General features: G+C 30.9%; 1 protein-coding gene across 1 annotated transcript; it reads right to left on the bottom strand.

The window, feature by feature from the left end:
* Positions 1-14,686: 14,686 nt before the first annotated feature.
* LOC121213657 (uncharacterized) lies at positions 14,687-16,865 on the bottom strand. The gene is made up of 3 exons (XM_041086531.1): positions 16,830-16,865; positions 15,493-15,701; positions 14,687-15,389 (listed from the first exon to the last, which is right to left on the bottom strand). Exons 2-3 carry the CDS (start codon positions 15,698-15,700, stop codon positions 15,217-15,219), a joined length of 381 nt encoding a protein of 126 aa, XP_040942465.1. The 5' UTR covers position 15,701; positions 16,830-16,865; the 3' UTR covers positions 14,687-15,216.
* Positions 16,866-23,806: the final 6,941 nt, after the last annotated feature.

Raw genomic sequence — 23,806 nt, forward strand, 5'->3', positions numbered from 1 at the left:
CATACCAATCTCGATACAAACTTAGATATTTCTCGTTTCGTTCCCGACTACCAATAACTTTGTTTCAACTCATTATTCATTTTGTTGCCTCCCAGATGTATTGAATAAATTTTGTTATGGGCTTCTCGTAGAATATCTCTTTTAAACTCAAAAATGTTTGGTACACAAATTCGATTTCGAAAATACAAATTATCATCACGACCAACACTGAAATTAATTATTTGACTATTCTTAATCTGCTCCTATTTAGCTAACAAATTCAAATTGTTTCTATGCAAATCTCAAATTTTTTGAAGAAGTAATGGTATAACTTTTAGCTCACTGACAATATAACCATTAAACTCTCAAATCAAGTGAATATTCATAGCTTTTAGAGATTTCTGACTCAACAAATTCGTCATCATATCAACTTTTACTCGAATGATAACCGATGATCAGACCATTATCTTTCAATAACTCTAGGTATCTGTGTTATCTCAAACTCAATTTTGGAACTTTTGTTAACATAGCTTTCAACTTTTCGAAGCTCTACTGACATTTGTTCAATCAAACAAAACTGAAGTTTATCTGCAACAACCTTGTCAATGTTAAAGCTATCATTAAAAAGCCTAAACAAATAATCTATAATATATAGTAAATCCTAGAGGACCACACACTTTTATAATAATTCATGGTGATTCCCTAGTTTACAATTATTAGGAGTTGATTCAAAGTAACTCAGACATTTTTAGTAGTTAACAAAAGATCTAGAAAAACTTACCACTTGAAATTAGAAATCATATTCACTGATATTCACAAATATATATATTTCTCTCTTAAAATCTGTAACATTGTTTTCTGATGCTGATCATGTTCAATTTCATTCCTTGAATAGATTGAATATCATCGATAACATAGCAATAATTCTATTCAGAGATAGCTAGCAAATTTTGTCTATTAGATCTATAAAGCGGCTGAGCGATTGATAATCTAAGCGGTGTTATCAGAATCTTAATTGGTTTATATCAAGTCTATAAAGTAGTCTTTGGCACATCTATCTCATAAGTCTGAGCTAACAACCATCTGTTTGAAAATCAATGCTTAAATGGATAGTAGTCCCCTTTCACTAAACAATTAAGTCATCTCTATAAAATAAAAAATACTAGTTCTTAATGGTGTCTTAGATATGCTATCTGTAATCATTATACAGTTCTTAGAATCTGATATTTCTTTTTAATAAACACAGTATTGTTTTCCCAGATTACACACTCGATTGTCTAAAACCTCTGTCAACCAACTCTTGCAACTGTGCCTTTAACTCTTTTAATTCATTGGAGCCATTTTATATGAAGCAATCTAGGTCTGAGTAATTCAGGGCATTATCTCAATAGCAAACTCAACTTCTCGTCCTATTGGTAATCTAGGTAGTTCTTCAAGAAACATATCACTGAATTCCCTATCTGTTAGTAACTAATCAATCTTCGATTTTGATGCTCGTGTATGAAAAATGTAAGTTAAAAATGCTTCACATATTTTACGAACCATTATCTGAGCAAAAATCGCAGATGCGACATTCATAACAAAAAAAAAATTGTCTGACTTAAACAATATTCAACTTGGTAATAATGATATCTCAAATTGATTCATTTCTGACTACAATTTTCTACAGCATCATTCAAAGTCAACCAGCCCATACTTAAAACTACATCAATCTCACGGAACGATGATAACATTAGGTCAGTAGGAAAAATCACAACCTTGAATTCTCAGTAGATAGTTTTTACAAATCAAATTAACTATGACATACTAACCTAACAATTTAGTTACTTTAACATTAAATTCAGTCTTTTCTACTGATATGTTCTTTTTAGATACTAAAATAGTACAAATTTAAGAATGAGTCGACTCAGGGTCTACCAATGCATATATATTAATATCAAAGAGAGAAAAATCACTAGTTATAAAATCTGGGGTAGAAGCCTCTTTTCTGGCTCGAATGACATATGTTCTAACAGACACCCTAGTCTCATATCTGTTTGCGTTATCTTTTGTTCCACATCAAATAGTTCTAGTGTTACTACTTTGTCTTGGTCGTTTGCCTCTCTAAGAAACAAACATCTCTATCTGATTTTCATTAATGCCTGACTACTTTGGGCAGTCTCTCATAAGATGTTTGGTAGATCTATATTGAAAATAGGCCCCATTCATAACTTGACATACACCCCTGTGGAACTTTTCACAATGATCACAAACAAATTTATCGTCATTACAGACACTACCAACACTAACTACCAACGCCGACTAGAATCTTGAATCATTCTATCTCAACTTCTTTTTACCTATGAATCCAGATGATGTGACATTGCGACTAAAATTTTCTCTCAGTTTCTTTAAGAGTGGAGCTGGAAACGATTTAGATACATTTCGCTCATTAGAGCCATGAAATTTCATTTCAGTCATTTTCATACTGTTCTAGGTCTCTTCTATTTTCTGTGCTCGATTAGAAAACACCATGGATTCATGTATTTCCATTGCTCCAACCAACATTTTAATTTCATCATTTGGTCCATCTTCAAAATGAACACACATCTCTTCCTCAGTCAATACAATCTCACGAGCATACTTACTAAGCTATACAAACTATCGTTCATATTCTGGTACAAACTTGTTTTTCTGTTTCAACTCGAGAAACTCTTCCTTTTTTTGTCTAGGCACCGTGTACAAACATATTTCTTTCTAAATTCCATTCGAAAAATGTCCCAACTAACTTTCTCTTTTTGTACAATAGCTAATAACGTACCACCACTGATACACTTCGTCTTTCAACAATAATACAACACATCCTAAGTAGTCATCGGTTGAACATGCCAATTCATCAAATATTCTCTGAATATTTTCTAAACAAAATCCATCTCTTGCTGGATCATCATCGTCTTGCCTCTGGACTCATCAACCCCACATTTACGAATCTCATCTATGAAAGTCTACATACACATACATGAGTGGAACTTTGAGGACCAGAAAGTGCTAGGGGAGGCACAATAGGGGGCGGAGGTTGTAGAGCCACAAAATTGACTCGTAAGAATTCATTGAACCATTGGCCTAGTACTTAGAAAAAGGCATTTTTACCTCTTTTTCGGACATCTGTGAAACTGGCACGATATATACTCATTCTTGCTTGGGAGCTGAGACATTACATTCGATTTCATCAGTAATGGCACAGTTAGAATCGGCCAACATCTTTTATATCTAAAAAATAGGGTTAGATAAGATCAAAAGCAATACACTACCACATGATATATGTGGCATGTAATTTCTAGACTTCAAAGACACTATGTTTAGTCTTAGAATTGACTAAATCATAGTTCTGATACAACTAAATGTAACACCTCTCACCCATGTCCGTCGTCAGATTAGGTTACAGGATATTACATTAAATAACAGAACAAAAGCAAACAGTTTTAATTCAAAAACTCTTTTAAGCATTTATTAGAAATCAATCATTAAAATAAAACATATTGTATGTGCGAGATCGAGCTTATGAAAGCTCTAAAAATAATTCAAAACTAAGAAAAGGAGGTAGAAACACAAAACAAGGGTCACACGACCATGTGGCTAGGCCGTATGACAGGTTGAGGCCATGTGGACCTAGATGTAAAATTTTGTAAACATTCACATGGCTGTGTCAACCAACTGTGTGTGACACACAGCCGTGTGGCAAACCGCGTGACATAAAAAATGACTATTTTTTTTAATTCATTCAACCTAAACACTTAAACATTCAAACATAAATCAATATACCTCAAAATCTTGCCTAAAACACATTAATAAATCAAGCCAAATCATGATATAAAATAAACTAAAGTGCTTAACCAATATGCCTCATTTGGCAACACAATATAACAAAACTAATTCTATCCATTCAATTAAATCATACCATTCATGCATTGCTCTTGTGTTAATAGTCATGATTATTGCCTAAAATGAGGTCAACAATGATGGAAACCCAACCTATGTGATTGGAGATCCCATGAGTTAGGTTCATATGGGTAAGAATAAAGTCATTAGTTGACCTGTTAAACACTATAAGATTATGTTCCTCTTATGGTGTAAATAGTGCTTAAACAAAATCTGAATAGATGGCGAGGATGAGTAAAAAATCTTAATCAAATTCATATTATTTATAAGTAGTGTATTTCTCTACAGAATACACTTGATGGATCACTATATGAGTGTGAAGTGGGGCTGCTTTTATGAGATTTTTGGAAATTTATAGAGCACTAACAAAAACCAAACATGCACATGGCCTATTAGCGCACAGCCTAATTAAAAAACTAGCCATAGATATAGTGTGATAAATGAGAATGTTAGTTTACATATTTGAATAATTGGTTCATATTCCAAAAGATACCAGTATTATTGCACTGTATAGAAGTTCTTAGCTAAAATTGATTCTTAATTTTCTTTTTAAATATGTGAGGGATTGTTGGAAGTTTTATGTATATCAAAGAATTACACAATCCCACATCCTTTAAAAAACCTCTCAAGATGATGTTTATATAGCATTGTTTTACTTTGGGCCTATAAGAACCAAAATAAAAGGATGGGTACATGTGCATGAAGACTAAACTTGAAAGCTTAATTTAGTTCAAATATGTGTGATACTAGGCTCGAGTTCAGTTTGCTTTTTACATATATTTCCTATTTTTATTTTATTTTTACTATTTTAGTCAAACAAGGAAATTTGATTTTCTAACTAAATCAAAATTTCCTAATGTTATTATTAACCAACAAAATGTGTATTCTCCACCTTCACTTTGAAACACTCTCTAATGTCTTAAAGCTTTCTTTTCTAATTTAGCCGAGTGTTTAATTGGTTTTTTCTTCCTTATTCCCTGTTTTTCTACCGTTAACAAAACTGCTTGTTGAATCCTAAAGAATCCGTGAATCCGTGAAAACATCCTTAAGGACAGTGATCCTCACGCCTCAAGCAACAATTTCAAGTAACTAAATCTCTATTTTATAACACATTATTAGTGACTAAAAATTACATAAAATCAAATGAAAATTATTCAAATATAAAGTGTCAAATTTTATAGAATATTAAAAAAAACTAATAATTTTGGTTTGATTTTAATATATCATATATTCTTGAAATAAAATTGGATAATGTGTATAAACTTAACTATTCAGAGAATATAATGAGAGCTTGAAAGAGATACCCCAAATCCAAAACCAAATCATGCAATAGCTTAAGCAATTGCTTATGTTTACAATCAGCCTATACTAATTGTAGCTAAAGAGAAACATATCTTAAACAAAATTTACGTTGACATCAACATAAAATATATAACACCCCTTAAGAAACAATGCTTTTATTGTCTAATGAAGTAACATTTTATTAAGAAGCAGTGCAATAAACATTAACATGCATCTTAATTTCTGCACCAAATTTCTAAACAATGAAACTCCAATTTGATCGATGAATTCCTTTTCCATGCAACAATTGACGAAATCTTCAATTGATCCAATTAATCCTTATTATTAATTTTTTAATATAAATGTAAGTGAAATCGAGTTATAAAACCGAAAAAAAGAAACATAAAAAAGAATTAAAATGGAAAAACATATAGTTTTTAACCTAATTCATGATATCACATATAAAAGTTTAAAATCTTGATATCATACAAACCAAACTTAATATTACATAAATAATGATTTTAAGATTTTTAGAATAATTTGATTTTCACAATTATATAAAATTATTTGACAAAAAAGAACATATTAATGTTTCCTTCTTGACAATTTCCCTTTTGTTACACAATTCCTTAATACTGGAGGTTATAATTTTTTTTTCTATTAGTTTTATTTATGTAAGTCAATATAATCAACTTTTAATTAGATACCTCCATCAAGTAACAAAAATGAACAAACAAGATTTATTCACTATTAAATTAAATAACATCAATTACCTTGTATTAAATTACTTAATTTTATATTTAATCAAATCCACAATATAGGCTAAAATATTTAAAAAAATCCATGAAAATATCCAATGGAGGATCTTCCTACCTCATTTCAGTTTTTTTAGTAGCCCAACTAGACATGTTCTAGACGGAGCCACTCGCCCAAACTCAAAGTCCGCCAAAAAATGAAAGGGTTTGGAAAAAAATATGAAGCTCAGAGATGGACTTAAGCAATATTTGTGACATGTTTTCTATTTCGGTTGGGCCTTGGGCAAGATCTTTTTGACCCGGGCCAAGTTGAAACCAATTAGTATATAATATTTTAAAACATAATAATTATATCTTACAGTTCTTGATCTGATATTAAGACTTCCCTTGCAGTATAAAATAGGAGTCTTTGTCTATATCGAGTGAGTCAGTGTAAAGACATTTATAAAGATAAAAACATAAACATGAAAGGGAAGTTGCAATGGAGAAAAACGGATGGATGGGGGAGGGATAAGTTAAGCAGATCGATGTATTCTTTTAAACTTTTTACCCTTTAACCTGATACTATTACAAGTTTTTTGAATTGTAAAAATATTTTATATGCCTCAAGTTATCTTTCAGACCAATGTAAACTTATCATTGATAATTGGTGTAGGTATAATGTAGTCACCTATTGTATGTTACTTGTTAGTTTTCTATATTACTAGTGGAACCTTTATTGTGATCATTGAATTTTTGTGGTAATTATGATCCTTGATTTAGAATATTGGTCATTTTTCTATAAAAATGTTTTTTATATATTAAAAACCATATTAAAAAAAATTAAATATTGTCGGGCCAAGCCAAGGCCAAGGCCAAATAAACATCAGGGCATATTTTATATTTTATGTTTGACTGAGCAGTTATATTTTGGAGAAGCTCCAAATATAAATGTTAGTGACCACTTCTACTATGTAAATAGAGTTTGTATTATATTTTGAAGTTACTACATAAAATATTTGGTTCAGAAGTTTCATTATAGAGCCTGAAGTTGTTGAGTCTATCTTTAAGCCCATATGGATATTTGTGACAATACTCCAGCTATGTTATTTGCTAAGAATAACAAAAATGAAAGTCAAAATAGCATATCATTTGATAATAGGCATGCCAAAAAAGTTTTTCTATGATCATTGTGGAAATGAGATTATCCTGAGACATGTCATTATGAGATATTATTTGAAATTTTTATTCATAATTTCCTTGTATTGAAACCAGTGCTGGCCCCATCTAATGTTATCTACCAATTCCCAAATGCATAAGGAAAACAATTGAGAAACTAATTTTTAAGTAAACAAAATCTTTGAAACTACAACTATAGATTCACAAAAACTATAAGGAAAACCAATCGATGTTAGATACATCCAAAATCATATACAACACCCTGGTAAGTCAATAGATTGTAATGGTGTTACTACCATCCTCATGGACAATATTTACAAAAAGCAAGTAGTGGTTATTAGAGTAGCAGTCTAACTGTTTTAGTTTGCTTCTGGTGTAATGCAATTACTAAGTAGTTAGTAATTAATTGCTATTTCTAGTATTGTATAAATATGTATAGTTTGTATGAACAAAGGTATGTTAATGAAGTTCTCAATTCTTGATATTTCAATATGGTATCAGAGCATATTTTTTTATTTTTTGTTGATTGTTGAGTTAAAAATGGAGTCGACTAAAAATTTTCTTAATTTGTTTACCTTTGCATCTCAAAAGGTGGTGATACTCGTTGACTATGGAAATTTCTTGGCATGAAAACAATATGTTTTTTTGGTGATTAAGACACATTGGTTGTAGTCATTTGTTGATGGAAATGTTGCTATGCCACCACGGGTAGTGGTTGATGATGATGGCGTGTCCAGTGAGAATTCAGCGTTTGTTCAATATGAGCAACAAGATTTGGCTTTGGCGGTGTGACTTCTCTCGATTGTAAGGCTTGTCTTCATAACCAATTAGTTGGGAGTTATGATTCTTTTGAGTTGTAATGTTTTATGTTATCGAGTTACTGGTACTTATCTTTTCTTAATATGTATACAATGTACGAGTTAGAGCCACATATTTTTCGCCAAAGAATGATTCGACTTGAGAGTGACATGGAGGGTCAAACAAACACATCTTTCCGACAGTGGTTGGATACAATAGAGCCATGGCAATGGGCTCAAAGTTTTGACGAGGGCTTTCGTTATGGTCAAATGACCACAAACTTAGTGGAGGGGGTCAACGCTGTGTTGTTGAAAACACGACATCTTCCGATTGCATCTGTCTTATCGACTACATTCTACAGGTTGGCTACATTGATGCGAAGAATGGGTCAGCAACAAGTCGACCAGATAGAGGTAGGACATGTGTTTGTCAAAGATGTCAGGGATGCAATGGTTGCAAACCGTCGGATGGCGAGGTCGATGAATGTAGAAATATATTCACGACGTTTGGAAATGTTTCGAGTTATTGAGACGATAGGTCGTCGACCTGGTATACCACCTAGGTCTTATGGAGTTGATCTTCGGAACAGACGGTGCGACTGCAGGAGGTTCGAAACACTTCATTATCCATGTGCGCATGTCGTGGCAGCGTGTGCTAACATGATTTATTTCTATATATTACGTATATCCTTTTTCAATAGAACTCGTGATTAACAAATAATAATATATTACCATATTATTAGCCGCATCAAATATGTGAGGATCGTCGTTAATCAATCCAGCCATTGCGATGCTTGCAACTTCAAAACAAATTTAGTAAAAAACCCTTATTTTGGCCCTTTGTTCGTATTTTTCTTTTTTCCCAGATTTTATTACTTTTAAAAATATACTATTTTCATATTTTATTATTTTATATTATTTTAGTACATTATGTTTGAAATGTATTAATTTAGTGTTTTTTAATATAAATTTAGTAAAAAACCCTTCTTTTGGCCCTTTGTTCGTATTTTTCTTTTTTCTCAAGTTTTATTACTTTCAAAAAATATACTATTTTCGTATTTTATTATTTTATATTATTTTAGTACATAATGTTTGACATGTATTAATTTAGTGTGTGTTTTATATAAATTTAGTAAAAAACCCTTATTTTGGCACTTTGTTCGTATTTTTCTTTTTTCTCAAATTTTATTACTTTCAAAAAATATACTATTTTCGTGTTTTATTATTTTATATTATTTTAGTACATTATGTTTGAAATGTATTATTTTAGTGTGTTTTTTAAAATAAATTTAGTAAAAAAACCCTTATTTTGGCCCTTTGTTCGTATTTTTCTTATTTTCGGATTTTATTACTTTCAGTAAATATACTATTTTCATTTTTTATTTCTTTTCGTATTTTATTTTTTCATAAACATATTTTTTTAGTATTTTATTTTTAATGCTATTTTTGTAAAAAAACTCATTACAACATGCTAAATAAATTTCATAAAAAATATATCTAATCAACATAGAATGTACGTAACATTAGTTTTTTAGACAAATAATACAAAAAAATTAAAATAATACCAACAAAATTACCTTTCCTTGTTTTTTTTTGTTTCTTTTTCCTTCCCTCCCTCTTCTTCTTCTCCTTCTCTTTCTCTTTTTCCTGTGCCTCCTTCTCCTTCTCCTTCTTCTTCTCCTTTCCTTTTCTTTCTTTTTCTTTCTTCTCCTTTCCTTTTCTTTCTTTTTCTTTCTTCTCCATTCCTTTTCTATCTTCTCCTTCAGCCGAATCTGGGGACCATTATAATGGGTGGTGCCGCCTGTGGCAGTGGCACCTTTGGTGTCGCCTCTGCCACTGGCACCTCTGGTGCTGCCTGTGGCAGGCCCTCCACCAAGGTCTTGTCACTTCATCCTTTCATTTTTTTAACTGTTGTGTTTTTTTAGTTTTTTTTACCATTTTGGTACATAAAAAAGTGATATTATTTTGGTATTTTTTTAATTTTTTGGTATTATTTCTGTAAAAAAACCTCTTGTTGTCACCCTCGTTGTCAAAGTTAATACAGTTCGCACGATGCTTGCTTTGGCAGTGTCTAGGAAGTGGAAGTTGTGACAGTTGGATGTGAATAAGGCTTTTTTGAATGGGGATCTACCTAAGACTATCTACATGAAACAACCACCCATGTTTGAGGTTCATGATGATCATGGGCAAACATTGGCTTGTAGATTGAACAAAGCCATCTATGGTCTTAAACAAGCACCGAGGGCTTGGTTTGAGGTGTTGAGAAATTCTTTTAGTTCAATAATTGAAGTTCCAACCTTCATGAGCTGACCCGTCGTTTTTCAAATAAACCTCAGTTAGAAGTGTTTATTTTTTTGGTGTATTTTGATGACACTATAGTAACAGGTGATGATGGTGTTGAGTTAGATTATGTTATTTGCTGTCTTGATCAGCAGTTCTCACTTAAAGACTTAGGTGAGTTGAACTATTTTCTTGGGCTTGAGATTTTGAGACATAAGAGTCGTATTCATGTTTCTTAACATGAACAAAAGTATGCCACTCCTATGGTGAGTTCTCCCACTCTTACATCTTTAATCGGGTCACCTCTTTTTGATGAAACTCTTTATCGACAAGTTGTGGGGAGTTTGCAATATTTGTGTTTAACTAGGCCTGAGTTGTCGTTTGCTGTCAATAAAGTTAGTCAATATATGCATCAACCACATGATGTGCATTGGACAACAGTGAAGCATATTCTTCAGTATGTTTGGGGCACAATTGATTATGCTTTGTTGTTTCAAGAGTCTAGTATAAGCTTAACTGGGTTTTGTGATGCTGACTGAGGTAGTTCACTAGAAGATCGCAAGTCTACTTCCTGTTTTTGTTTGTACCTTGGTGATAATCTTATTGGTTGGACTTCGAAGAAACAAAGTGTTGTATCCTAGTCTAGTTCCGAGACGAAATATCGAAATTTAGCAAACGCCACATCTGACCTGACGTGGTTTCGCTCGCTATTGGATGAGAGAGGTGTCAAGATGAGCGGTACACCAGTCATTTGGTATGATAATGCTAGTATTGTTTCCTTGGCTGCAAATCTGGTACTGCATGCTAAGGTCAAGCATGTTGAATTAGATATGCATTTTGTTCAAGAAAAGGTTCTTAGTGATTAACTTCATGTGTGTTTTGTACCTGGTTGTGATCAAGTTATTGATGTCTTGACTAAACCATTAACGGTGGGTGCTTTTTCTCGCTATCGTCATCGCATGAATGTTGTTGCTGCAAGTGTTTTTTGTCAAGATGCTGAAAGGGAAATATTAGAGTAGTAGTCTAACTGTTATGTTAGCTTCTAGTGTAATGCAGTTACTAAGTAGTTAGTAATTAGTTGATGTTTCTAGCATTGTATAAATATGTATAGTTTGTATAAACAAAGGAATGTTAATGAAGTTCTCAATTCTTGAGATTTTAATAGTGGTTAGCTAGAACTTTAGTATATCATAGGTATGTGGTTGACGTTTTCCTTCAGCAAAAAATGACCAGGTTTGGGACTCAATTCAATTTTGTTTGGTTCGAATCATTGAATGATGCTGATAAAGTAATAAAGCGTCTTGATGGTTTTCGTTCTGATGGATCCTAGATCAGAGCAAATCTTGGACCGTTTTAAAACTAGAAGCAGGGATTTAAATTGCGGTCGCGTTTTCGGTTGCGTCGCGTTTGTCGCGGTCGCTGACATAACGAACGCTATTGCGGTCACTGTGGGTATCGCGATCGTGAATTTTTTTCAAATTCGCACAACTTACTGTAAAACATAGTAATTATAATTATAATTATAAAAAGTCACTTTAAATGATTTTTAGAGTGTCTTCTAACACTTATGACCTTTATTAATATGACATGAGAACACAACTTTTATAATCATTAATTATTCTTATATTTATTTACGAATTTTCTAAGAATGTTATATTAACTAATAACAAAGTAAAAAAAAAGAAATATTAAACATTTATCATAGTTAATAAGTTTGAAAGTTTTTATAGATAAAAGAATTGAGAATTCATACATGAGAGATGTCTTCAATATTTCTTGATGGCTTTGAAGATAGTGAAGATATAAACATTCTATGCTGCAAAAGGAAAAAAGGAATAGATAAATTAATGAATAGATTATCATTAATTATTCCTATTTCCTACCACTTATTCTCATCTCATTCTACTTTCATATATAATTTAACATGCTTCGATTCTTCATTATCTTTTCATAAAATATACTTCATTCATTTATCTAAAGATATATATTATTTTAAATTTTTTAATATCATCAAAATTAAGAACAATAACAAAAGATTTCTTTAAAAAAAACATGCCTTACAAATAATGATAGTGGCACGATTTAGTTTTCACCAATTAGTGGAATGACGAGGAAGATCAAATCCTTCACCTTCACTTTGGGAGCGTTCTTGACTTGATTCTCTTGGCCTTTGTCCAAAAATATATCCAAAAAAAGTAACATTTTCACCTTGGTTTTCATTCAATTGATATGGAGGATATATTTGAGGAGGAGGATACATGAAAGGTGGAGGTGGGTTATACATTGGTGGAAGAGGATGCATTTGAGGCTGGTATGGCACACCATAATTAGGAAATGGTGGATAATAACCATATGGTTGTGGATAACCATGTGAAAGTTGTTCTGGTGGATAAAAACCTTGAGTGCTAGTAGATGAATCACTATACCCAAGGTTACTAGAACTCGATCTCCTACCAGATGAAGAGCCTATAGAAGTATGCTTCTTGCCTTTTCCCTTTGATGGAGCTCTAGGTTCACTTTTATCTCTCCTAGGTTCAGGAAACATATTTCCATCAAACTCTGATATGTTACGAAAATGTCCACCAGTGGTACCACCCCCATATTCTCCTCCATACTGACTAGAAGACCTAATTTCACCTCTATCACCACTATATCCGTCATCCTCATCAATTGGACTTAAATCACCACCATCGGGTCCATCGCCACTCTGACTTGGAGTTGAACTAGAACTTGAATGAGACAAAATTTGTTGTTGCGGTTGATCAACATCCATTTCATCATCAGAGGTATCCACAGGCAACACACCGGCATTTTCACCATCTAACAATGGATTCTCTTTCTCATGAAGCCATTCTGATAGTGGATCAACATCTTCAAAGATATAATCAAGGCTGATAGGATTAAAACTAGCATTTATATCATCAGTGCTCATTCTTTGTTGATGCCTCATCTTAAGCCTCATATTATAATAGGTAAACATTAGTTTTTCAAGTTTTTTATACTTTAACCTATTTCTTGCCTTGGTGTGAATATAATTAAATGTGCTCCAATTTCGTTCGCAATTTGATACTGAAGTTGTTTGACTAAGCACTTTAATTGCTAATTTTTGTAATTCGGGAACACATGTGCCGTATATCATCCACCACTCAGCTGCATAATATTATTTAAATTTCAAAATAACTTTAAAATGTAAAATATAATTAAATAATATAAATTAAATTAAATAATTTAATTAACTGTTTACCCGGATTCATTTGCTTCCAAGCTCTTTGTGCTTGTGGAGTACCGAATGTCTCATGTTTATCTCTAAATAGTAACAACTGCATAAATAAAAGATAGAGTAAAAATAAAAATAAAAATTCTATTTTAAATTATTTAACTAAGTTACAAATAATAGTAGTTGAATCTAACCTGATTAACCATCCTGACTTGAGTATCCATAGAAGGTTCTAATTTTCAATTACTGATCGTGTACCTTCTAATGTTTCTATTAGTACATTCTCAGAATGCTCCACCCCAAATTGAAATTGAGGGTTGAGAAAATAACCTAAGTATAATTTATAAGAATATCATCAAATAATAATAATCTAAAGCTTAAAATAATAAAATATAAAAATAGTTCTTAATTATATGAAACATTTTATCTTAACAGCTGAATGCAAGTCGGAATGCATAAAATTCCATCTATTGTCAATAATCTTTTCATACTCTGTGAAATATCGACAATTTTGTTGAATTGCTCGTTTAGCTCTATAACAGCCTCATAAATAAAGCCCATCGTTGGTTTTTCATCGCTATCCACAAGTCTCAATACTCTTACTAAGGGCTCATAAACTTTTATGAAGTCATTGGCTTTTTTCCAAAAATATTTTCCCAAAACATTTTTTTTGGCTTCATAAGCAGGCCCTGACTTTTGCTTTCCCCATTTTGATTCTTTAAATTCCTATATATTCATAAGAAAAATTTTAAAATAATATAATTTAAATTATTTGGAACTAATAAAATCACTAAAGGTTACTATATTTAAGTAATTATATTAACTAATTATAAAATACTGACCTTTGAATTAAACATTTCTCTCAACCTTGCTTTTGTCTTGTTATCTCTTCAAGTTGAATGAAATGAGTTGCAAATCGAGTAAGAGCGGGTCAAAGTATTTGTTTCCCTTGTGTATACTTCTTCATGAAATCAACAGTCCAAATGTGATTGTATATAAAGCAAGTCACTTTTTTTGCCTCATCTAACACTTTTGCTACACTAGGCTTTTTCCCAATATCTTCAAGGCATAAATCTAAACAGTGAGCTGCACATGAGGTCCAATATAGATGTTGTCTTTTCAACATTAATTTTTTTCTAGCAGCTTTCATTGCTGCCTCATTATCAGTCACTATTTGGACAATGTAATTTTCTCAAATTTCTTCTACAACTGAATCTAACAAACGGTAGTAGAATTCAGCATCTCTACTACGGACACTTGAGACATCTACCGATTTCCAAAAAATGGTTCCTTTACTGCAATAAACAAGGAAATTAATGATGTGCATTTGATTCAAACTGTTGGTCCAACCATCACACATTAGAGTTGCACCCAATTCTTTCCAATGAGTCTTTAGTACATTTACCCAATCATGAACTCGTTGATACTCTGACTCCAAATACACATCTGAAACCTCATAAGGTGTTGGGAGCTTTACACCTTGTCCAACTTCTGTTGCCACTTGAATTAAGTTATACAACCATGGAGAGCTTGCTAATTGAAAAGGAAGTCTTTCATATATTATAAATTTTGATACCGCTTCACCTATCTTCCTTCGAAAACTCTTTAAAAAAGAGTCATTGACCTTTGGTTGCTTTGAACTTTTGCTTCTAACCAATTCAGGTATAGCTCCCCTTAAGGTAAACTCAAACTCACCTGGAATAGATTTACTTGTTCTTTCTCTATTATGTTCTCTAGCTGATCCATGAGAAGATCGCCCTTCTTCATAAATGTTATCCCAACCACCAGTACTTCGTCTGAATTCTTCCCTTCTATGCCACTCGTGTTGTGATTAGATACTTTCTCGAGTTGCTTGCCTTATAGCAGAAACCTCATCAATGAATCCCTCGTGCTCATCCTCCTCTTTTGTTAATTGAGATAAGAATTCATCTTTTCTCCTCTTTTTGTCTATTTTCTTTGTGTTGCTTTCTTTTAGTACATTCATCATACTTTCTCTAATGACACCTGTTAATAAAATAAAAATAATTCACACTTTATTTTATTATCAATTATATATAATCTTTATTGATAAATTTACAATAACATTTAATAATAAAGTATCACATACCAGTAACATTAGGGCATGGTGCAACATTGCCGGTTTTATGAGCAATGTGCTCTTTAAATCGTGTTATTCCTCCTTTCACAACTTTACCACAAAGTTTACATACGATACTTCCTCTCGCATTTGACACTGGAGTTCCAAAGTGCCAACCTATATCATTACTTGGTGCACCCTCCAATCCTTTAGTCGGGAACTCTTCACGTGGTGGCATGCTTTATTTTTATTTATATATAAGAAACATAAAATTATATTTAGAAATATAAGCAGCTCATTACTTATATTATCAACAATATAATACCAAAAAAAGTAAACAAAATTTAAAGCTAAAGTAAAGACCTAATATTATAGAAATAAATAAATAAATATTGTGTAAAACAATTTAATAATAGTAATAATAATAATAATAATGGTAATAATAATAATAATAATAATAATGATGATGATGATGATGATGGTATTAATAATAATAACAATAATAAAAATCTTAAAATTAAAAATTATATGAAAGGAGATACTATATAGATAAATAAAATGATATAATAAAATAAATGTATTTAAAATATTTAGGTAAATAAATATGAAAAGAAATATAATTGAAATAATAATGCAAAACTAATTAAATTTTAATAATATGGTAATAATAACAAGTAAATAAATAATAAAAGGAAAAAAGGAAAAATAATAATAGTAATAGTAATATTAAATTAATTAATTTAATAATAAAATAGCAAAAATAACAAAAAAGGGACTAAATCAAACTTAAAACATAAATTTGCGGCAAATCCGAAATAAATAAAAAGAAAAAGGACCAAATTGAACGCAAATAACAAAAATGGATCAAATGGGAAATAATCCCCATCCTTCAAAACGCACAGCTTCAAGGTGGACCAAATTGAAATACGAAATAAATTATAGGATAAAATTAAAAAAGAAATAAGCTTGATTGTAAATAATAAAAAATAGGAAGGGCTAAAAGCGTAATTAACCCTTCCGTTTGGTAAGTGCGCGGGTTAAACGGCGTCGTTTTGAAGGCCTATTTAAATCAATTTTTTTTTCAGAATCTTCATTTTAGCCATTGTTCAAATAATTTTTTTCCTTTTTCTCTCAATTCTCTTTTTTCTCTCTGCCGTTGCCCAGAATCCGGCCATCGGCCACCGTGGCAGCCGCCGGTCACCGGCGACGGCGCCGCCGTGCACGGTGGTCGGAAATCGCGAAAATATTTTAAACCCCCTTTTTTTGTGTAGAACATAGATCTAGGGATAAAAATCTCAAAAAATCACTCTATGCTGCAGATTCAAGACATGCAAGTACTTTACTTACTGGGTTAGTTTTCTACTTACTTGATCTATTGCTTTGCTTGCTGCCTGTGCCCTGTGGTTGTGTTGTTTGCCTTGTCGAAATATGGAGAATGAATGAGAAATATATTTTGTCTTTTCGTTTGCTTGTGATTCTGTGAAATTTGATTTTGTGAGTCTGTGACTTACTGACTTGTATTGTGAGTGAGTTTTGATTTTTTAATCGACTTTCAGTCTTTTACTTTACTTTACTTTACTTTACTTTGTTTTGATTGAAAGTTTGAAACTTGAAAGCCGATTTTGCAGGTAGAGAGGGAATATATTCCCTTTTGTTTTATTATAAAGTACATTGATTCAGTCTTTCTTCAGTCTTCACTTTTCACTATTCACTTCAGTATTTCATTCACCAGAATCACCATCCATCTACAGCACTTGATTTTTTTTAATTTACGGAAACGGAAAATAACGGGAATAGCGGCCCGTTATTGCCGCAATTATCCGTTATCCGTTAAATTGCGGCCGCTATCCACCGTTATCGGTGTGAATCCGCTTCCCTCCGTTATTTTCAGCAATAGCGGTTTCGGTCGGCGGCGCTACCGCTATATAATGGCCGCTATTCCGAAAACGGTCCGCTATTTAAATCCCTGACTGGAAGTTTTGGAAACGCAAGGGCTTTATCAAAGTGGGTGAAAATTTAACTTCACAAGAGAGATGTAATATGGATGAAGAGATTGAAAGGGATACTGGTGATATCGTGGAGGTTGAGAAAGAAAGAAAAATTCACACTATGTTGTTTAGCTTGTTTTTTCATTATGGTTGTATACATTTTGGTTGAGAAAAGTGTACGTCTGCATAGGACCTGGAACAAATATTGAAGATTTATTCATAAAGGAATTTATCCATATATTTTTCGTTATAATATGATTTTATTTTTCTGTATATAAAACTATTAATGAGACAATGTTATAAATTTCGATCAAGTGAGAGAATGTTGAAATATTTATTATTAAAATTTTAATGGTTATCAATTTTTAATAAATTAAATAAATTTATTTATTAGATAATTATTCTTAAGTGATTATTTTGAGTTACAATCAGCAGTGAAAACTTAAGAGAAGTTGATTTTAATGGTAATCCTCTCATTTTCTTAACTCTTTCGTTCTCTCTTTTAAAATATACAATCTATCAATAAATCTCATCTCTAGAAAGCTATGATTTATTGGAAGTTTTATGAGAATACGAATTCTTGAATTATCAAACACTATAATTTACATGTTCATGTACAAAAAAGAGGTGAGACCAATGAATATTCATGTTCGTTCCATACAATTCTGACGTTATAATTTATGCTTTAATTTAAAAAGAATTGTTAAAGTTATGTAACTCAAATTCCTATTAAAGAAGTAAAATACAATGGCAAAATAGAGATACGGGCTGCACAAGTAGAATCCGTATAGAAGTATACTTTTTCTATTTAATTTAATATTAATTAGAATAAGTTGTTTCAACTTTACTACACTGCTTCTATTTGACATTAATTAGAATAAGGTGTTCAACCTATAAATAGATGTAGTCGAAACTCCTCTTGTATCATTCAAATTCGATATTAGTAAATTTTCTTCTTATCTGCTCTTGATTTTTTCCTTAAAGGGTTTTCACGTAAAATTTGTATGGTTTTTTTATTTTCTTATTGCTTTGCGATCGTTCTATATTGTCATTATCGACGTTCAGTGTTTACAAGAATGATAGCATTAATTGTTTCAGTTATCTTATTTAATATAATAAAAATATTATAAATACTTGTTATAAAAAGGTTAAACTATGTTGCTAGTCATTGTATTTTTAATGAATTTGAGATTTAAGTTCTATATTTTGAAAGTTAAAAATTAAATCCTCATACTTTCCAATTTAAAAATTATAGTCTAATTATTAATACCATTAGTATTTTCAGTCAAAATTTGTCAACAATATATTTATTTTCATCAATCATATGCTACATCATATGATGATAATCTAATCAAAATGTCAAGTTGACAAAATTTGATGAAAAAATATTAATAATATTAATGAGTAGATTGGGATTTTAAAATAAAAAAATGAGAGAAATTAATTTTTAACTTTTTTAAGTATAAAAACTTTCAATTTCACACATTAAATTAAAAATTAATTTTTTAAAAAGAAATTATTTAAAAAAATTTATTCTTGATAAAAATACATACATAATTATAAATAAATACTCATTTTTCTCTTTTTCTAATATGAAATTTATTTATTAAAAATAATAATTTTATAAATAAAATATATTTTTTAAAATCCCAAGTCTTAAACCATATTCAAATTTTTTTTTAGTTTTATTTTATAAACAATAATTTATTTATTATATGTTTAACCTTATTTCTTAGTCCGCACTAAATTTGTCAAGAGCTAGGCTCCACATTTGCCCATAATAACCGGCACCAATAACTTTTACTTCGAACTCCTTAATCTTCATATCTTCCGTCATCGGACCATCGAACTAGAAATCGATTATGAAACTGCTGGTATGACCTTCCACTAACTTGGTCTCCAAGATCTCACCTCATAGGCACCTACATATCCCTCCCTGATCATGCCCGCCTATATATCCTGAATCATGTCCTCCCTCAAGCACAACCTTAAACACAACAAACTTGTTTTCAACAACAACCTAAAGACATAAGTTCTTACGCTTTTTGTTCTCATGTTTTAACTTTTTTAGCTAATATAAACATGGTGGTCGTTAATGTTGAAAAAGGAAAAAGTTGAATCTGCTTAAGTTTTGTTTATGATTTTCCCCATTGTTTTATTTATAAAATTATTATTTTAATAAAAAATCATGTTAGAAAATGAGAAAAATGGGAGATTCATTTTTTTATAAATATTTTATAATTTTATATGTATTTTTATACAAAAAATGAACTTTGAAGAAAGTTAGGTTTTTTTTTAAAATTTTTTTAATAATTAAGATTAAATTGACAAAATTCTTAAAGTTGAGAGCTAAATTTATTGATCTTTTTAGAATTAGGACATAACTGATAGAATTTATAAATATTAGAGGGCGAATAAAAAAGCTTTCATCAGTGGTTTAATGGATGGGTGACCAAAACATTAAATTTAATAATGCCAAAACAAAACAAAAGCATGTTAATAGTGGGGTGACTATTTTATAGTTTGCCCTTATTGTATTACGTGTGTTAGATTTTTAGTCGTATTTTTTTATATATTTAAAGTATCTTTCATATCTTTTCTATCAGTTCCTTTGCTAGCTTGAGATAACCAAAAATAAATTGCATGTAAAATCAATAATGTGAAATGAATGAAAACGATGAAGTAAGAGAAATATATCACATGTATCACTATTCGTAGTAAATTTATTTTCTCATTAAACAAAAAAGATGACTTAGAAATTAATTTATGTTTTTTGAATTATTATTTAATTAATTTTAATTAAATAATCAATTTTTGAAATAATAATTAAATTAATTAGTCATCATGGATTTGTTGAATAAAACAAATAAATATATTTTTCTCATAGATTCTAATAGAGAAAAATTACCATGATTTTAACGAAATTAGAATTGAGTTGAAAAAATAATTTAATTGAGAGATTAATTTAATTAATTAAATTAATTGATTAAATAAATAATATTTTGGAAAATAAAAAATAAATATTGGGTTGAATAAATTATAAGTTTTGGATAAAATTCCAAATAACACATATAATATTTTGGGCCTTGTCACCGCCTCTAGCTCTTCTACTTAGAGCAAAAGTTGTATTTTCTATTAAAATATTATTATTTAATTAGACCTTATTCAAACAGAATTGTTGTACTAATTCTCTGTAAGCAGGAACTATGTGTTGAACAATTTATATACGTTATTTACGTCTTTATTCTATCTATAAAAAAAATGGAAACTCATTTTACAAAATAAATTCTAGTTTTTGAGAAAATGCATAGTTACCGGTTAAAGAGAGCTTTCCCAATGAAAGTTAGTAAGGTTTTCATTCTATGTGATTGGTTCGTGATTCTTTAAGCCCACACTAAAAGCAATACATGGTTCGAGAATGACAAAGAAGGATGTTTCATAGAAATCAAAGATCGACATAACTGCCTTGTACAAAACACATGTATAATTTCGATTAGTATTTATTGCTATAAATATTACAATGGCTTGGTTTTAAGAAAAATAATAATTTCTGTTGTGCCTAAAAATATTATTTTTAAAATTAAATTTTCCAATAGATATCTCCCGAAATGGACATGATAGATGATATAATAGTCCCTTGAATTAATTGCTCATTTTGATTCCTCATACTATGAGCTATTTAGATTACCTATTAATATAAGTTCAAAATCATTTAGTTAAAAGCCAGAATTCAGCAAGACTCCTTAACTCGGAAACACATGTACTAAATTTGGTAAAATTTATTTCTATAAATGTAACAACCAGCCCAACGAAGTCTCTGTATCTAGTTACTGTTTGACGTATGATTGGTAAAATAAGAATAGATATGGGTAAGTAAAATGTTTGTCTTGGCTAAGTATAGAATTATGTGTATTTCGCCATTTTACGAACTCTTAGTTTTGGCTAGTTCTGTGGTTTGGCAGACTCTTCTGTTAAGTATCCGCCCAACCCAGATGCTTTGGGTGAACTCATTAAGTTTACAGCTGTTTAGATTTTTTTTTTATTTAAGTATGGTAATTTGGTTAGTTAAGTTGAGATTTAGTTACAATGGAACTAAACTATTGTAGATGATAAGACCTAAATTATTTTAAGTGCACTTAATCACGAGAATCAAGATAGTTAGTGGAATTATTTGGTTTTTGCACTAATCTTTGTCTCCGAGCTTAAGTATATAAGGATAGCGGTGGTCTTTTTGAACACTTTTACGTTTTCTTCTTCTTCCTTGATTTCCTCTAAAAACTCTTTAAAAAAAACCTAAGTTTAGAAAACCTCTTCGAAGTAAGGTTTGTAAAATTCAGCTACTTTCTATGTTAGTACCAGCTCACTGCTCAAGAAGTTAACGAAGGTGCAAGTGATAAAGGTAAATGACTTGCTTTACAGACTTGTGCTAGAGTTTCTAGTGAGTTGCTTCTTACTTCCATGTGTTGTTATTTTCTTTATTTTATAATTCGTGTAAGGTAAGTAATCCTCCTCTGTAATGGATCAAAGATGTTGTGTGGGTAATGGTTATCCAAGGTTTTCAGCCTGAGTGCAATCTGTCTGTGATATAAAGTAAGCGTCATTCTTCATGCTTAAGCCACTACCATCTACTTATGATATATATGATATGATATGAACTGATATGAGGTGATGGAGATGAAGAGCTAGGATTGTGTAGCTTCCAATAGGGCAATTATATTGCAAATTGGATTGACAGATCACAATAAAACATGTTGTTCTGAACAAAAATGATAGGGGGAGTTAAGGGGGAGAATATATGTGAATAAAACTTAATGATATGCTTCTAATTTTGAATTCTGGGTATGTGGCTGACATGAGAATAGATTTGTCTGAGTTGTGTTGAGCTGGCATATAGTATACGCCTAAGTGATAAGTAAGTTGGCATATTGAGTCTGTTTGTGTTCTATATACACCATTGGGCGTACTATATAAATGTGTGTAAATCTTTCAGAAAGGTTCAGATGTACTATCATTAATGTTATTTATGAATTCTTTTTGGAGCTTACTAAGTTCATATTAACTTACTTTGTTACATTTTCCTTCTTAGGCTTGTTGACTAAAGGAAGGCTTTATTAGAAGGACTATGCCAGAGTGCTACTACTATTGCGATTTGATTGCTTTGTTTCATATCATGCATGACTCGTGGGGGTGACACATAAGTGTATTTGGAAATGATTTGTATGAAGAACTTCTATTTTTATAAGATTATATTTTTATGAGATTTCTATGAAGTATTAATGCTTGGTTTTAAATTAATACATTTTGTTTAATGAAGTTATTATATTTAAACTTATACGCCATATGGCTTGTACATTATTTTTTAAATTGTTGATGTTTTCATTCAAACCTTGGTAAATTAACAGCTAATATATGTTTTATATTTATAACTTTGTAAGGAATATATAAATCTTTCGCCAAAATGTTTAAAAGGTAGTTTGATTTTAAGTAGTGACACACCATACTTGGATCCTATTAAAGAGTCAGGTTTGGTATGTTACAAGTTTGGTATCAGAGTCAAGATTGAGCCAATTCTCGAAAAACCAAAGGTTGATTCATGCCCCATCATGCATGATACACCTCTAGCTTAGTCCCTGAGTGTGTTAAACTTATTTGAATTTTCTTGTAGTATTGAAAAATATGTCTAAAGGATCTAGAGAAGTGGCCGAAGAAGAAGTTGAAAGTCATATGCCTCTTGTTCCAAAATAAGCACCTACAACTGGCTTGGGAGTAGCCGAAAATGCTTTCAGAAATGCTTTCTTTAAGATGATGACATGGATATTTGATCAGTTTATGGGGAATACTCAAGTGCCTATTTTCAATAGCCTTAGCAACCACAACTAGAAGTGGTTCACCTTGTACAATCTGCACCACCAATACTTATTGTGACTCTATCCAAAGGAGACCCTGTGAAATAAATTCTTAAAAGGGGTGATAAAGAATTTATGGGTGATAAAGGAACATAAATGTACACCAGAAGAGAGTCTCTTGTGTGTTATACCATTGCTAAAAGGAGAAGCCTATCAGTTATGAGAAACATTGATTAGTGTGACTCCTAAAAAGTTTTTTAATTGAGAGTTCTTTCTAGAGAAGTTTAGAAAAAGGTATGTGAACTAGATGTATGTAGAACAAATGAAGAAATAATTTATGTATCTTAGACAAGGAAGGATGTTTGTGATAGAATATGAATGATAATTTGTTAGACTCAGTAGATATTCTAGTCAGAGAAGGAAATGTGTAATAAGTTTAAGTGGGGATTAAGAGATGAAATTCGTGCTCTGGTAGAAGCTTCTGAATGTAAAAGTTTAGCAGCTATGACT

This window comes from Gossypium hirsutum, chromosome D01, assembly GCF_007990345.1.
Source record: "Gossypium hirsutum isolate 1008001.06 chromosome D01, Gossypium_hirsutum_v2.1, whole genome shotgun sequence".
Classification (NCBI taxonomy): domain Eukaryota; kingdom Viridiplantae; phylum Streptophyta; class Magnoliopsida; order Malvales; family Malvaceae; genus Gossypium; species Gossypium hirsutum.

Coding starts and splice junctions, on each gene's coding strand:
- LOC121213657 (XM_041086531.1), bottom strand. CDS start 15,700: ATGCCACCACGTGAAGAGTTCCCGACTAAAGGATTGGAGGGTGCACCA. Junction 15,390..15,492: donor ACCATGCCCTAATGTTACTG/GTATGTGATACT, acceptor TTTTATTAACAG/GTGTCATTAGAGAAAGTATG.